The sequence below is a fragment of the Oenanthe melanoleuca genome, chromosome 1A, assembly GCF_029582105.1.
Source record: "Oenanthe melanoleuca isolate GR-GAL-2019-014 chromosome 1A, OMel1.0, whole genome shotgun sequence".
In the NCBI taxonomy this organism is placed as follows: domain Eukaryota; kingdom Metazoa; phylum Chordata; class Aves; order Passeriformes; family Muscicapidae; genus Oenanthe; species Oenanthe melanoleuca.
In genome coordinates, this window is record NC_079334.1 from 68,629,219 (window position 1) to 68,645,257 (window position 16,039).

At 41.0% G+C, this 16,039-nt stretch overlaps 1 protein-coding gene across 2 annotated transcripts; it reads right to left on the reverse strand.

The window, feature by feature from the left end:
- Window positions 1-11,639: 11,639 nt before the first annotated feature.
- SMKR1 (small lysine rich protein 1) lies at window positions 11,640-14,245 on the reverse strand. 2 transcript variants are annotated; one of them, XM_056482329.1, is made up of 3 exons: window positions 14,151-14,245; window positions 13,489-13,547; window positions 11,640-11,900 (listed from the first exon to the last, which is right to left on the reverse strand). In XM_056482329.1, the coding sequence occupies exons 2-3, from the start codon at window positions 13,489-13,491 to the stop codon at window positions 11,697-11,699; spliced, it is 207 nt and encodes a 68-aa protein (XP_056338304.1). In that variant the 5' UTR covers window positions 13,492-13,547; window positions 14,151-14,245; the 3' UTR covers window positions 11,640-11,696. The 2 variants fall into 2 exon arrangements, with proteins under 2 accessions (XP_056338304.1, XP_056338303.1); XM_056482328.1 differs by having other exon boundaries at window positions 14,130-14,222.
- Between the last annotated feature and the right edge of the window lie 1,794 nt (window positions 14,246-16,039).

Genomic DNA, 16,039 nt, shown 5'->3' on the forward strand with positions numbered 1-16,039 from the left:
TCAGTTTAAAATTGATTTTTTTTTTTTGGGCCATATTGCTTGGGGGAAAATCCAGTTTAAAATGGAAGTTGCAGAAAAATCAGTCAAAAAAAATTTTTTTTTGCCGTATTTGTGTTGGGAAAATCCAGTTTAAAATGTAAATTCCTGGACAACGTGTTTGCAAACAAAAATTCTGAATAAAAATCTGTTTTAAATAGTTTTGATGGGGTTTTTTTCTATTTCTGTGGAAAATAATCACATTTAAAATGGATTTTTCTTTCCTTGTTTTGATGGAAGAAATCCATTTTAAAGTGGAAATTGTGGGGAAAAAAGCCAGTATAAAATAGAAACATTACCCTTATATTTTGGTGGAAAAAGTACAGTTTAAAACAGAATTTATATATTTATTTTAATTTTATTTTATTTTATTTTTTTAAGATACAGTAAAAAGGGGAAATGTCCCCCTTTTTGTGGGAGAATAAGGTTTAAAATTTACATTTTTATGTGTGTTTTTGTGGGAAAATCCACTTTAAAGTTTATTTTCCCCCATTTTCTGTGGAAAAATCCAGTTAAAAATACAAATTAATTCCATTTTCTATGGAATTCACAATCCACCTCTCACTGTCCCAGGGCTGCCAATGGGACTTGATGATGTTAAAGGTGTTTTCCAATGGAAATAATTCCATGTTTTTGGGAGCTGAAAAGTAAAGGAGAAGGATTTAAAACAAAAAAGGGAAAGGAGCTGAGGGAAATAATAAAAATATAAATTAGTGGGGTTTTTTGTGCCTTGAGGTGGGAAATAAAAATATAAATTAGTGGGGGGGTTTTGTGCCTTGAGGTGGGACTTGATATTCCCTGAAGTTGGATTTGTTTTTCCTTAGGAATAACATGGAAAACACAACAGGAACAGGAGAAGAATTCCCAGAATTTGCTTGAGAACAGCCTGGAAAACAAAATATTTTTGGGGTGTCTCTTCATTAAGGAACCATTTGTGTTTATTTTCAGATTTAAAAAAAAAAAAAAAGTCCTTGGGTTTTAAATTCCTTGGGATCCCCACAGGAGGAAGGTCCTGGAAAAAAGTGGATTTTGGTGAGCCAGGAAAATCCCACAAATCTCAGACACCAGGGAATTCTCCTGCCTTGGGGAATCTTTTTTTTTTTTTATTTTAATCAGGGATTGATGCACGAGAGGCTGAGTTTTGTGTTGGACTCAGTTGTTTATTAATTCTTATTTATGGTACAGTGAGTGCTACAGCACTGCTAGCTAACCAGCTAAAAATGAAAAAAAAAAAAAAAATAAAATTGAGCACTGTTTTGCTCATTAAAAGCTCTTTTAAGGCCTAATTGCCCCATTAAAAACTAACAGCTAAATTATTTTTACTTTTGACCCAATGACCAAACACCCATGACCCACAATGTGGCATTTTCTATGCAATTAAAATTAAAAATACCCAGGAAGAAGAAGAAGAAAAAACAAAACCTCCATCTTGTCCCATACCTATATGAATATATTAATATATTCTATACCTATAGAATATACTAATATTCTAAATATCATTTAGATAGGCATCATTGTTCAGTGGGAACAAACCAAGCCTTTCTCTTTGGAAAACTGCTCTCCTGGAAATCCACAATCCTACATGAAAAATTTGGGAAAGCCTCAAGTGGGAGAGCAGAGGTGGCCAGCAGGAGGAAAGGAGCCAGGGGAATGCTGGAGGCTGGTTGGGAAATGCCAAATTCGGTGTTCAGGGAAAGTTTGGGGAGGAACAAGGATGGGGAAAGGTTTAAATGTTTAAATTCCTGGGTCTGGGAAGGGGAAATCAGAGAAAAATGGTGGAATGGGCTTGCTTGGGAGGGAATTTGGGGAGAATCCAGTTCCAATCCCTGCCATTATCTCAGATTCCTCCAGCCTGGCCTTGGACACTGCCAGGGATGTGGAGTCCACAACCTCTGGGACAACCTGTGAAAAAAACCCCAAAAAAACCAAAAAACCCCAAAAAAAGCCCCAAAAAACCAACAACAAAACAAACCAAAACAAACCAAAACAAACCAAAACAAACCAAAACAAACCAAACCAAAACAAAACAAAACAAAACAAAAAAACAAAACAAAAAAAAACAAGCCCCAAAAAAAATCTTCTAAAAAAACCCAACCAAAACTAAAAAAAACAAAAAAAAACCCAAAAAACAAAAAAAAAAAAAAAAAACCAAAAAAAAAACCAAAAAAAAAACAAAAAAACAAAAAAACAAAAACAAAAAACAAAAAACAAAAAACAAAAAACAAAAAAAAAAAAACAAAAACCCAAAAACAAACAAACAAAAAAAAAAAAACCAAAACAAAAACCAAAAAAACCAAACCAGTGAGAGACCACACAGAGCATTTTCCAAACCTTGACCGTACAGATGGGAGGGGGAAGAGCACAGCTGCAGCTCCTTGGCCTTTTTCTTCTCTCCCTCTTTAATCTTTTCAGATTAAAAAGAAAATTTCCTTTCCTTCGTGTGGGATTGTTCAGGAACCTGCACTGAGCCATTTTTGCATAAAAAGCCAGGATGGTTTTTCCTACTCCAGGGGGAATTTTGGGGTGCACTGGCTCTGCCTTCCTCAGCTTCTCTGGAGCTGAGCAAACCCACGGCTGGATTTGGGGCTGGTTCCTGTAGTGAAAACTCTGTTAGAGATTGTAGTTCCCAAAATCTGTGATTGTTTGGAGAGCTGCTGCTGGGGGGATTTCGGATTCCTGCAGCATCTCTGGGCTCTGCAAACGCACATTTCTAAAATCTGCAAATGCACATTTCACTTGAATATTCCCTCTCTCCAATTTAGATCCTTACATGTAGTTCTCCCCCTTTGCAGGCATTCCTCAGACATTTTCAGCTTATTTTCACTTCTTATTTTCAAATATATATAAATAAAGATCCACCACAGAATGGTTTGGGTGGGAAGGGAACTCAAAGCATCTCTATGGACAATTAATGGGGAGACAAAGGTGAGGCTGAAGAAGGGAAGAGTCTTTCCTCGGGGGATCACCCCAGGGATGTTTAGGGTGTGTTTTTGTCGCCGTGTCCCCGTGGCTGGGCGGGTCTTTGCCATAACCCCGCGGTTATTGTCAGCAGGGTCAGCTCCCCCCTGGGCAGGAGAGATAAGAGAATTCCCCGGCTCTGCTCCACTCCCCGATTCGCAGTTCTTGTCCTCTGAAGTGTTCCAGAGGCACAGCCTGGCTGGTTTCCCTTTGGACACAGAATATCCCAGAGTTTTACCCTGCACCCTGTTTTTGTACTCCAAGGTGTCCCCAGAGGTTCAGCCTGCCTGGTTTCCTTACAGACACTGAGAATATCCCAAAGTTTTTTACCCTGCACCCTGTTTTTGTCCTCTGAAGTGTTCCAGAAGCACAGCCTGGCTGGTTTCCCTTTGGACACAGAATATCCCAGAATTTTTTACCCTGCACCCCGTTTTTTGTCCAAAGGCTCAGCCTGGCTGGTTTTCCTTTAGACACAGAATATCTCAGAGTTTTACCTTGCACCACTGTCCTCACAGGTGTGCTGAACTGTCTGGTTTCCCTTTAGACACAGAGAATGTCCCACAGTTTTACCCTGTTTTTGTCCTCTGAAGTGCCCCAAAGGTTCAACCTGGCTGGTTTCCTTTCAGACACAGAATATCCCAGTTTTTTACCCTGCACCCTGTTTTTGTCCTCCAAAGAGCTCCCAAGGGCTCAGCCTGGCTGGTTTCCTTATAGACACTGAGACTATCCCAGAGTTTTTTACCCTGCACCCTGTTTTTGTCCTCTGAAGTGCTCCAAAGGTTCAACTTGACTAGTTTCCTTTCAGACACAGAATATCCCAGAATTTTTTACCCTGCACCCCGTTTTTTGTCCAAAGGTTCAGCCTGGCTGGTTTTCCTTTAGACACAGAATATCTCAGAGTTTTACCTTGCACCACTGTCCTCACAGGTGTGCTAAACTGTCTGGTTTCCCTTTAGACACTGAGAATATCCCACAGTTTTTTACCCTGCACTCCATTTTTTGTCCAAAGGCTCAGCCTGGCTGGTTTCCCTTTGGACACAGAATATCCCACAGTTTTACCCCACACCTATTTTTGTCCTCTGAGCTGTCCCAAAGGCACAGCCTCCCTTTAGACACAGAATATCCCAGAGTCTTACCCTCATCATCCAACACACCAGAGTCACAGAGTTTTGAGTTTTTCCCATTTTCTCCCACCCCTTTCCATGGCCTTTAGCCCAAATTCCTGAGGGCTAAGCCCTGGCCATGCTAATTTCCCATGTGAGGAAATTACTTACATTAAAGAACTTACATTAATTTTAATGTGCTTTCTCAGCAAAATCTTATCAATTAGGGATTGATCTCACCAATGTTCCATCAAAATCCCTCTGGATGGATTCTGGGTGTCCTGAATCCCAGAATCCTGGGCTGCCCAGAGCTCATCCCAGCATGTAAGACAATGGAAAAGGAGGAGGAATTTATAAAAGTGTGCAGATTTCTAAAAAACCAGAGCTACTGCTAGGACAGCTCCCAAAGTGCAAGCTATGCTTAGGAGGTGCCCCCTTAAATATTGTATTTAATTTCAGGAAGCTCTTCCTGATAAAATATCTCAGGAGCCAAACAACAGGTGACAGAACCTTTCAAGGACCCACCTCAGGCTGTGCCATTCCAGAGGAGTTGGATCCTGTACCAAACTCAACTGGAGTAAGAGCTTGGAAAGCTCCAGAACAACCCACCTGGGACTTCCCTGGCTTGATAAAATCACTGAGAACCCAAACAAACCCCACAGGCAGGAAATCATCATCATCCTCACCAGGCTCCTGCCCTTCTCTGCTGAAAATAATTCAATTTTACAGCAAAATCCTCCCTGAGCATCTCTGCCCCAAAGCCAGGATGGGAAACTCACAGTGGCACCACGAACATCACAGAGCAGAAATCCCCTGCAGACAGAAATGTTAAAAAAGCTTTTTTAAATTTTAAATCTTTTTTTATCAGCATGTCAGCACTGAGAAAACTCCAGGAAACCCCAGCTGCAATAATCACTGGCATTTAATTGCTTCGCTGATACAACTTTAAATCAAATATCAGTGTTGTAACTTCTGATTTAACATCTTGGTCTGCACAGAAAGAGCTCTTGTTCCAGGCTGATTATCTCCATCTTTCACAGAACTTATTAAATGATGTGGGAAAAGAGTTGCATGACCCATTTGAATCATCCTGAGGCAGAAAAAAAAAAAAAAAGTTCTGAAATTCAATGTAATTTTCAGCTTGTACTAAACAGCTTTAAGCATTTTTGCTTTCTTCAATTACCCATATGCTGTTGTCTCCCTGCTGAGATTTCCTGTAGGATTGGCCTATCCTTGTGTTTTCAGCTATTAAAAATACTCCAAAAATATTGAAAATATTAAAAATATTCAGCAGTAAATGCTTTTGAATATTTAGGTTGAGAATTTCCACCAAGGAGCAAACTGCTCCACTCATGGTACAGGATTCCCAGGAATTCACTGCAGCCATGGTTCCATTAAATATTTCCTTTTTTTTTCTCACACATTTCTCTCTTTTAGTGCCAGTTACAGCTCAAAGACAAATGCTGGCACTTTTTTTTTATAAAGATTTCATGCTTGGTTTACTTGAACTTAGTTGTGAATGTATCAGACTTAAATTTAAATTTTCATTTTGGTTGTTTCTCCTGAAATCATGTGGCAATAACCTAAAAGGAGCACATCAATTTTAAGGGCTTTTATTTTATTAAAATGGTTAAATATATGTTTTGGACAAAATTATGTACAACCAAAAAAATAAAAAATTAAAATTTTAGGAACAATGTGTTTTCTCCCCAGGATCCTTTTATGGTCTGAAGCTGTTGAGGTGGGAAGGCCCTGAAATGTTCCTCTAAGGGGACACCAAAAGAAGGACTCCTGAATTCCCTGAAAACCACTGGAAAATTAAAATTATCCAGTGGGAAACACACCAGGGTGGAACAAACCCATCCCTGAGCCTTTGGTGCCTGCCTGAAAACCATTCCTGGCAGTTCCAAAATTTCATCCCTTTTGCTCCTTTGTATGACAGTTACAGAAGCAAAAAAGAGAAAAAAAAACAGCTTATGTAATTTTTTAAATATACAGGAAGTTTGCAAAGCAGAGCTTTATAAAAAGACAGTAAAATTGAGTTTTTTTCTTTTTGAAATGGCACCAGGGGAGGAGAGTGAGAAATGAGTGAAGGAGAGAGGAGTTAACCCACTGAGAACTTTATTTTATTTCTCCCTGCTGTCTCTATCAAGAGCCTCTTGCAAGGAAGTTTTTCTTTAAAAATTCTCCATGGGAGCCTCTTTGTTATGGAGATCCTCATTCCAAATGTGGTGAATAATATATATTTTTAAACAATTTATATTTATATATTTATAGTTAATATTTTATATAAAATATACATAATATTTTATATATAATATAAAAATAAATATTTTTATATTTCTATCTAGATCTATTTATAGTTATAATCTCGATATATTTATATTTATATTTATATTTATATTTATATTTATATTTATATTTATATTTATATTTATATTTATATTTATATTTATATAAAATCACATTAAAATTAAAAATTTTAATTAAATTATAGGTATATTTATATTTGTTATATTTAAATATAAATATAAATATTTATGTAGTAATATTTTACATTTAGATATATGTATATATTGATATTTCTATATTTATTTTATAGTTAGAATTTCGATATATTTATATTTATATTTATATTTATATTTATATTTATATTTATATTTATATTTATATTTATATTTATATTTATATTTATATTTATTTATGAAAAATTGTATTAAAATTATAATTATAATTAAATTATATGTATATTTATATTTATTGTATTTAAATATTTATATTTATATTTTCATATTTTATATTATATATGCATATATTGATATTTATATCTATATTTGTTTTATAGTTATAATCTCCATATAGTTATAGTTATAGTTATAGTTATAGTTATAGTTATAGTTATTATTACATTAAAATTAAAAATTATAATTAAATTATATGTATATTTATATTAATTATATTTAAATATAAATATTTATATTTATATATTAATATTTTATATACTATATATGTATATATTGATATTTATATCTATATTTATTTTATAGTTATAATCTCCATATATTTATATTTATATTTATATTTATATTTATATTTATATTTATATTTATATTTATATTTATATTTATATTTATATTTATATTTATATTTATGTTTATGTTTATGTTTATAGTTAGTTATAGTTATAGTTATAGTTATAGTTATAGTTATAGTTATAGTTATATATTTATTTTTAAATTTATTATTTTTAAAAATTTCACCAGCAGGGCTCTGGTACACAACTCCCTGCAGGAAAGGAGAGCCAGCAGTGGCAGCAGAGCACAGGAAACCAAACTCTGCAAAAAGGGAACTCCCTGCAAGACCTGACACGTGGAACTCCAGGATTTCCTTCAGCTGTGACACAAAAAGGGAAAATCCAGCTTGCAGATTCCCCAAACAAAACTCTTGGTGGATTTGGGCAGAGCAGGATTTATTCACCATAAATCCTACACCCCAGAAATGCTCATCTGAGAACCAAATTTTACAGGTTGGGATAAAACAGGAATAGCTTCAAATATCCCCCTGTAGCTGTGGGGACTCTCTGTGAAGTCACATCTGAATTTTACAGGTTGAATAAAGCAGGAATAGCTGCAAATGTCCCAATGCAGCTGTGGGGATTCCCTATAAAATCACATCTAATTTTTACAGGTTGGATAAAGCAGGAATAGCTGCAAATGTCCCCCTGTAGCTGTGGGGATTCCCTATAAAATCACATCTGAATTTTATAGGTTGGATAAAGCAGGAATAGCTGCAAATGTCCCAATGCAGCTGTGGGGATTCCCTATAAAATCACATCTAATTTTACAGGCTGGGATAAAGCAGGAATAGCTGCAAATGTCCCAATGTAACTGTGGGGATTCCCTATAAAATCACATCTGAATTTTACAGGTTGGATAAAGCAGGAATAGCTGCAAATGTCCCAATGGAACTGTGGGGATTCCCTATAAAATCACATCTGAATTTTACAGGTTGGGATAAAGCAGGAATAGCTGCAAATGTCCCCCTGCAGCTGTGGGGACTCTGTGGAGTCACATCCACAAAAGTCATGGCACAGCCTGCAGCACTTTTAAGCAAATCCAGCCATTTGAAGTCCAAACTTACGTATTTTTTGTCTTTATTAACCATCAGGGAGATGGGATTGCATGCAAGATTCAGCTGAGAGGTAAAAGAAAAAAGGAGTGAAAAAAGAAGTGTTTGATTTCTCAGTTTGGGATTGTTGGGAGGGTTTTCTCATCTGCTGTCAAAGAAGTGAAAAGCAGAGTCTTTGTCCTTTGCACTTCACTGCTGGGTTCAGTGGCATCATGCTGAAATCAGAATTTGTGTTAAAGAGAGAACACATGATAATATTTACTGTCAGTTCATAAATATTCCAGTAGATTTTGGATACTGGGAGTTTTGAAACTATTGTAGCTCCAGTTTACCACAGATGTAAAAATAACCTTGCTCACTTTTACCCATCCTTTACAACATTATGCAGTTCCTACTTCAGTGCTCACAAACATCTGTCCCTGAAAGTTCTGTATGGTAAATATACCATACAAAAGTGGAATATTTGGGTTTTTAATTGATTTCTTAGCTGGAGATGCAGAATGCAGAGGTTCCAAGAGATGTCTGGCTTTAGAAAGCTGGTGATGGAGGAAATAACTGCGAGCTGCCGTGACCAGAGACTTCCTGGGGGGTGGTGGGGAAGTGAGAACACGAGAGAAGGCTGAGAGGAGATGTAGGTGCACAGCTCAGAGCAAAGTGGGGCTGCAAACCACATCCCTGTGTCATCAGAGCCGGCCAGAGGCAGCTGATCAGCAGAGAAACAGGAAACCCAGAGCCTGCGTGTCCCTCCTGAGGGCTGCTCAACACAGGGCTGGGTTCATGGCTGGATTGGTGTCCTGGTGTGAAGGACAGGTGTCTGCCAGTAAAGGCAGGAGCTTCTCTTTGAAATATAGAATGTAAACCCCTCCCTCCAAATTATTATCATTTTGAAATTAAGGGGCTCTCACCAAAGAGATGGGAATTAGGAATAACAGTTCTTTACTAGGAACATTAAAATAGAAATGCAGTATTACACAGAACAATCCCAACCCTGCCAGAGTCAGAATCCAAGCTGACACCCGTCAGTCAGTCAGGGTGTTGGCACAGTCCCATTCAATGGTGGCTGCATCCTCCTGCAGGGGCAGATGTGGTTCAGCTGGAGCAGTGCTCCTGGAGAAGGTGCAGTTTCCTCTGAAGGTGCAGGGATGATGTGCAAAGGTCTGGTTTTCCTCTGGAATGCAGTGGGAAGAAGGTTCCTTGGTGTCCAAAATGTCAGTTTTTATCTGGGTAGGAAAGGCTTGGCTCCTCCCCTGGCTGGAGCATCTCCCAGTGGGATGATGGAATTTTATCAGTCATGCCCTGGAACTCACTGGCCATGAACAGGAGATATCTCCTGGAGGGAGGATGGGCTGTGGGAAGATAAAGATGATTGCCCAGCTGGTTTAAAGATGGCCCATGAGCAGATAATGTGTGCCAGGAGATCAGGGGCACTGCCCCAGCTGGTTTAACAGATGGGGACAGAACTCACATTGCTGGTCACATCAACCCAACACAATTGGTGATCTTTCCATTTTTAATGATCCTGTGATTATTTTCTTGACATGTTAGGAGAGGCTGAAGTGGCTCGTGGCTTAGACATTGCTGAAATCATCAAAGGGTTTTTGCCCACTATAGAAATCTGCAAAAACTGAAAACTGGTGATCACAGATATATGTGACCATCTGTGACCAGCAGAGCCACCCAGTAATTGGAGATAAGACAAAGGTGCTACTTCCAACAATTATCCCGGGATTGGGGAAAAAAATGGATCCACAAGAGAGAGAGAGTGATGCTGGCAGCTCAAACATCCAGGGGACAAGTTACTGTGCCAAGGAGCACAAAGTGAGAAGGGACCCTTTATCAGGTGTGAGTAGGGCACTGCCCCTTTGTCCCTGTTCTAGGGATCTCAGCTGGGATCACTCCCTGCCCTGGAATGTCAGGACATTCACAGGTAGCCCAAGGAGTTCACCTTGGTGAACTGTGCTGGTACAAAAGGCAGCACCTTCACCTTTGGAGGTGTCAGAGTCCCAAAGTGTGACCCACAGCATTCCACCATCCACACCTGAGCCTGAGTGAAAATAAACCCAGATTTTGTGTTCTGTGCATTCCTCCCACCATTTCTTCAGGATTTCCCCTCCTCACCTGCTGGATCCACCCTGAACACCAGATGGACCAACAGACACTGAGATTGCAACAACCAGCTCTCATCACGAGACCTGTGGGTGAGATCCTTCTCTTATCCCTTCCCTCTCTTTTCCTTATACCACATTTTCTTGAGTGTTATTTTTATGCTTTCATAGTCATATTCCTAGAGATAATAATAACAGCAAAAATGGCTACATGGCTGTTTTCCTCTGCAACCAAATTGCTCTAAATTCAACCCTTCATAAACATATTTATATTGGTTTTTGGGGTGAGTTGTACCACATGTAGATGAAACAAACCCAGTGGAGTTTGCAGCAAGCTACAAATGACAGCAGCTTGCTGACAAGTAATGCCACCAACTATGATTTTCCCTGGTCAAAACCTCCTCAGAGAGGGAATATTTTAGGCTGGGGGATTTCCAGGCCTTTATTGGCTTGGGTTGATGCTAATTGACTGTTACCTGGAACAGGAAAGTAGCTGGAAGTCAGAGGGGTGGAAAGGCCTGGCAGAGATGCACAGCTCTTCTCAGCTTCATGATTTCCCCAGGGCTGTGTTGAACACCCATGGAGGAAATGCAGCAAAAACGTTTTGAATGTGATGTGGAATTTGTGGGCTCAGAACTTGGGTCTCCAGCCAGGATGTTGGGCTGAGAATGGTCACAGTGAGTGACAGCCTGGGGGTGGGGGCTCATCACCACCTCTGCTGGGTGTAACATCCCATCTCAGAATCCCTGACAGGCCTAAGTCACATTCCCAGGATCATTTGGGATGGAAAAGCTCTCCAGGATCATCCAGTCCAAGCTGTGACTGACCCCCACCTTGTCACCCTGAGTGCCACATCCTGACATTCCTGGGACACTCCAGGGATGGGGATCCAACCCTCCCTGGGCAGTTCCAACCCCTGCCCACCCTTTCCATGGGGAAATTCCTGCGGATTCCACCCTGAGGCTGTTCCCTCTCCTGTCTCTGTTCCTGGAGCAGAGCCTGACCTGGGGCTGTCCCCTCCTGTCAGGGACTTGTGCAGAGCCACAGGGTCACCTCTGATGCCCCTTTTCTCCAGGCTGAGCCCCTCTCCCATCTCCCCTCTCATGACTGACCCTGTCAATCCTTCCTGAGCTCGGGAGGTCTCAGGGACTCAGCCCATCCCTAGGAGTGGCAGCAGGGTGGGGGAACCCAGCCCCAGCAAGGACAGGGTGAAGTGACAATGGCACAGTGTCCCTGCCCTTTGTCACTGTGCATGAGCTGCAATAAAAGTGTCTTTGTACAGACACAGGAAAATATTTGAGCTGATCACTGCAGAGCCAGGGTGGGTTTAATCACAGCAGAGTCTTCACCAGGGACTTGGGTGAGCTCACATCTTTTTCTTCCCCTTCTTTTTGAGAGAGCCAGGCCAGGGATAGCCCCGGAATTCCAGGAAGGCAGCAGCGTTGTGAGAGATGTAGTAAGCGTTCAGCATGGCAGCTGGGCTGAAGACAAACACTTCTTTCACATCCTTTGGAATTTTGGGGGCCCTTTTGCCTTTACTCTTGGGTTTTTTGCCTTTGCCTTTGCCTGCCTGCAGAGAGAAAATGACCACAAAGCCACTCAGTTTTGGGTCTTTGGTGTCTCATTTCTGGGTAGAGGATTCCAGGCTGAGAGACTGAGAGAGCTGGGGGTGCTCAGCCTGGAGAAGGGAAGGATCCAGGGAGAGCTTCCAGCACATTGCAGGGGCTGCAGGAGAGCTGGAGAGGGACTGGGGACAAGGGATGGAGGGACAGCACACAGGGAATGGCTTCAGACTGGGAAAGGGAGATTGGGGAAGGAATTCCTGGCTGGGCTGGAATTGCCAGAGAATTGGCTGCCCCTGGATCCCTGGAATTTTCCAAAGCCATGCTGGACAATGCTTGGAGAAATTTGGGACAGTAGAATTTGGTTGGAATTAGATGAGCTTTAAGGTCCTTCCGGCCCAAACCATCCCATGATTCCATGATCCCAAGACATCCCAGAGCAGCTGTTTTATTCCCTCTTAGTCCTGGCTCAAGCTTTAGCTCAGAGCCCCTCACCCAGACCCCAGCACTTTGTGATTTTATGGAAGGACTCCAAGCATTAATAAAACTTCCACCCAACCCCTGTTTGCTCTGCAGGCTGTCAGAACCTCTAAACCAGACTGAGCTAATCACTGTCCCCCTGTGCTTCCATCTGGCTAAAAAAAGGTTTGTGCACAATGGAAGCCAAACATTCTTTTCCACTGATTGTTTTTTTTAATTACCACATGAGGATGCAGTCCTGCAGTAACTTGGCCTGTGTTCATCCACTCCTGTGTGGCTGTTTGTGACTCTGGATCTTAAAGCAGGAAAGCAGAACACCCTCCCACAGTTTCCATGGATCTGGGATGGAGCTGCCCTCCCACCACTGTGGTTACACAAACCCAAACCCACATATTTCCCATGTTAGAATTCCTAAAAACTCCTTTCACAGCTCAGCACTTCTCAGTGCAAAAGGGACAAACATTTGTGCTGTGAGGGGTGAGAAAAGAGTAAAGGCCACAATCCTCAGAATCAGCTGGGACCACGGTGTGAAAGAATATGAAAAGGTAAAAAAAAGAATTTATATAAAAATTTCTAGAAAATCAAATTTTCTATTAAAACACACAAACCCTCTATTAAAGAAGCAAAAAAAGAGAGAAAATAAGAGTGTAAATTGCAGATGATGGCAGATTATTTGCAGAATGAAACTACTTGAGCTCAGCCATATGTTTGAGATGGCAACAAGCCTCTTTCACAGACTTTAATTGGACAGAATTTGTGAAATACTTCACATGCTGGAATGTTCCCCCTTCATGGATTTTGACTCAGTCACCTGAGTCCCATTCCTTGTTTACCCCGGGTCTCTGGTGGGTTTTGTGAGCACTTGTAGGTTCCTGGTAGGAATTCAGTTTGTAGCTGATCTTTCCAAATATCAAAGATGCTCACAGGGTTTATATGCAAAATTTTACAAAATTGTGTACAAAATTTTACAGCCTGCAGCCAAAAACAAAAAAAAAAGCTAAAAATCAGAATTAGGTTTATACTTGCACACAAAGTGAATTTGTGAATCTTTTGGATATGAAACCTTTTCCTCAAAAAAGGGTTATCAACACTTCTGAAGGATCAAAGGTGTTTTACCATGGCTGAGTCCTTTAAAGGAGCAGCTGGGACTCTACATCAAGCCCTGGAGATGGACCCTGCAACACAAAATGACACGGTTAGTTACACAGTGTGAATAAAGCACAGTGTCTGCGTCGGTCCTCGCTAAACTTTTAAGGGAAAAAGGGAAAAAATAATTAGTGCCTTGCAAAAACAGGTCCAGGGGTCATCCCTAAAAGGTGATACTCACCTGTGAAATCAGTCAGATTCAGGACTCTTGAGCTTTTCAGCAAAATCAGCTGCTAATTGTCAGATTCCAGGAATCTGAGCTTTTCAGCAAAGCCCTCGAGGTTTGCAGTCACAGAATTCTGGACAAGACCTCCAAGACCAAATCCAGCCAGCAGTGCCAAGGCCAGCACTGACCCCAAGTGTCCCCAAGTGCCACATCCACAGGGCTTTGAAATCCCTCCAGGCATGGGAGCTCCATCCAACCCTGCAGCTGTGCCAGGGCTGCACAAGCCTTTTAGGGAAGGAATTTTCCTGATATCCACTCTAAACCTCCGGCACAACTTGAGGCTGGGAGCAGAGCCCGACCCCCCATTTAGCTGCACCTTCCTGTCAGGGAAGTAGGTCCCTCCTGATCCCTTTTTCTGCCCCGTGTAGAAATGGCAGAATCTCACCTAGAAATGGCAGAATCTCACCTTCCCGTCCCCACATCCCCGCGGCTCTGAAGCGGCCGCGGCGCCTCTTCCCCCTCAGAGCCGCCACGGCCTCGCCTCCTTCCCCTCAGCGTCGCGTTGTCATAGCGACGGGGCGGGGGGGTATGCTATGATTGACAGCTCATTTGTCCAATCAGCTGCTGATTGACAGCTCGTATCCAATCAGCTTCTGATTGACAGCTCATATATCCAGTCAGCTGCTGAGGCACCCGCCCATTGTCCAATCAGCTGCTGAGTGGGCGGGACCAGCGATGTTCCCGCCGCTGCGCTGGTGACGGGGAAAAGGGCGGGAAAAGCTCTGAGGGGGATGAGGGCGCTGAGGGGAGCGGGCGCCGCCATTACCGCCCGTGTGCCACCCACTGCTAAAATCCCCAGGGAAATGTCACAAAGAGGCGAGAAAATCGCCGCCGCGACAGCTTTGAGCTGAGAGGAGGAGGGGAGCAAGTCGTGCTTTGCAAAGGTTTTGGAAAGATTGGCGTTTGCTGGACTTAGTGGAATATTCACGTTATCGCTGTGTGACACGGGAGAGTCTCTGTTTAATCTGACTCAGCCTCCTTCACCGCAAAAATATTTCAAAAACAACCTTTGCTTTGCCTCCTTCCAGAGCCATTGGACAACAGGTCCTGAAAATCATATGTAATGGAGGTTGGGTATTTCCAATAAATCACCATAAAACAAGGCCGGAGACACAGGGAATAGATGGAGGCAGAAGGGTCTGAGGGAGGGATAGGGACATGAAGGGTTAATTTTGTTCTCTGCACCTTTTTTAGACACAAAAGTTTTATCCAAGGTAGTAATGCTTCTAAAGGTGGGGTGATTTTTTAAATTTGGAAAAAAAAAAATATGGGAGAGAGGAGTTTCTCCTGCATCACTCAGCACCAGATTTTCACTTGCAAAGCATTAAAAAAATAGGCACAAGTGAAAAAAATCAGTAGGAGCTGAATTCCCTTATGGAAAAAAAAATATAGCTTATGATTGCAATATTGCCAAACTCCAACAAACATATCAGTGAGTCTTAGATCATGGGATTATTTTTAACATTAACCTCTCTAAATGTGCTCTCTGCTGCATAAGGAAACTTCCTTCTTCCCTAATAATAAAAAGATTTGGTAGTGTGGAAAAAAAGTCTGCAGATTTGGGAGTAAAATTCTCTTGAATGAGCCTTGGATAATGAAAGAAAAATAATAAAAATTTTATTTCCTCTCTGTTCAGGGAAAATTTGTGTCATTTATATTGATAAACCACACAGCATTAAAGAAACAATCATAATTACACTAATTATCTTTTAGCAAAGAGGAGGCCACGTTGTAATTGTGGAGGCAAAAAGGAAGGCACAGAGCACTGTAATGTTCAATCAAGGAGACAAAAAAACATCAAATATTGTGTTTTGTGACAGTGCTTGGACCTGGCTGCAGAACAAGCTGCTGTTTACACAAGCAAGGCTTTGATAAATTATTAAGGGAAGCTTCTCAAACTCCAGAGTAGAATAAGCCTGACCTCAAACAGTCACTTCTGTGGTTACAAGTGGATAAATATAGTCAGCCAGGACATCCCAGTGTTGTTATTTTTATGGAAAAATTCACAGAAATAGAGAAAATAGAAAAAATATATATTTTTAACACTGTCAAACTGAACAGATAAAGGCTGAATCCCCCCCTTCTTTTTTTTTTTTTGGGGATCACTCTCTCACAACTCTGAAAGGAACTTTGTACCTTCGTAGCCTTTTATCCCTCACTGAAATTTGCATTAAATTCACCAACCAGCTCGAAAGTTGCTTGGAGAAGACTGAGAAATTAATAACTCAATTCTATATGCTTTACATCCCTAGGAAACTGAAGAATTTGTGCTGAGGTGCTGAAGAAAAAAAACCC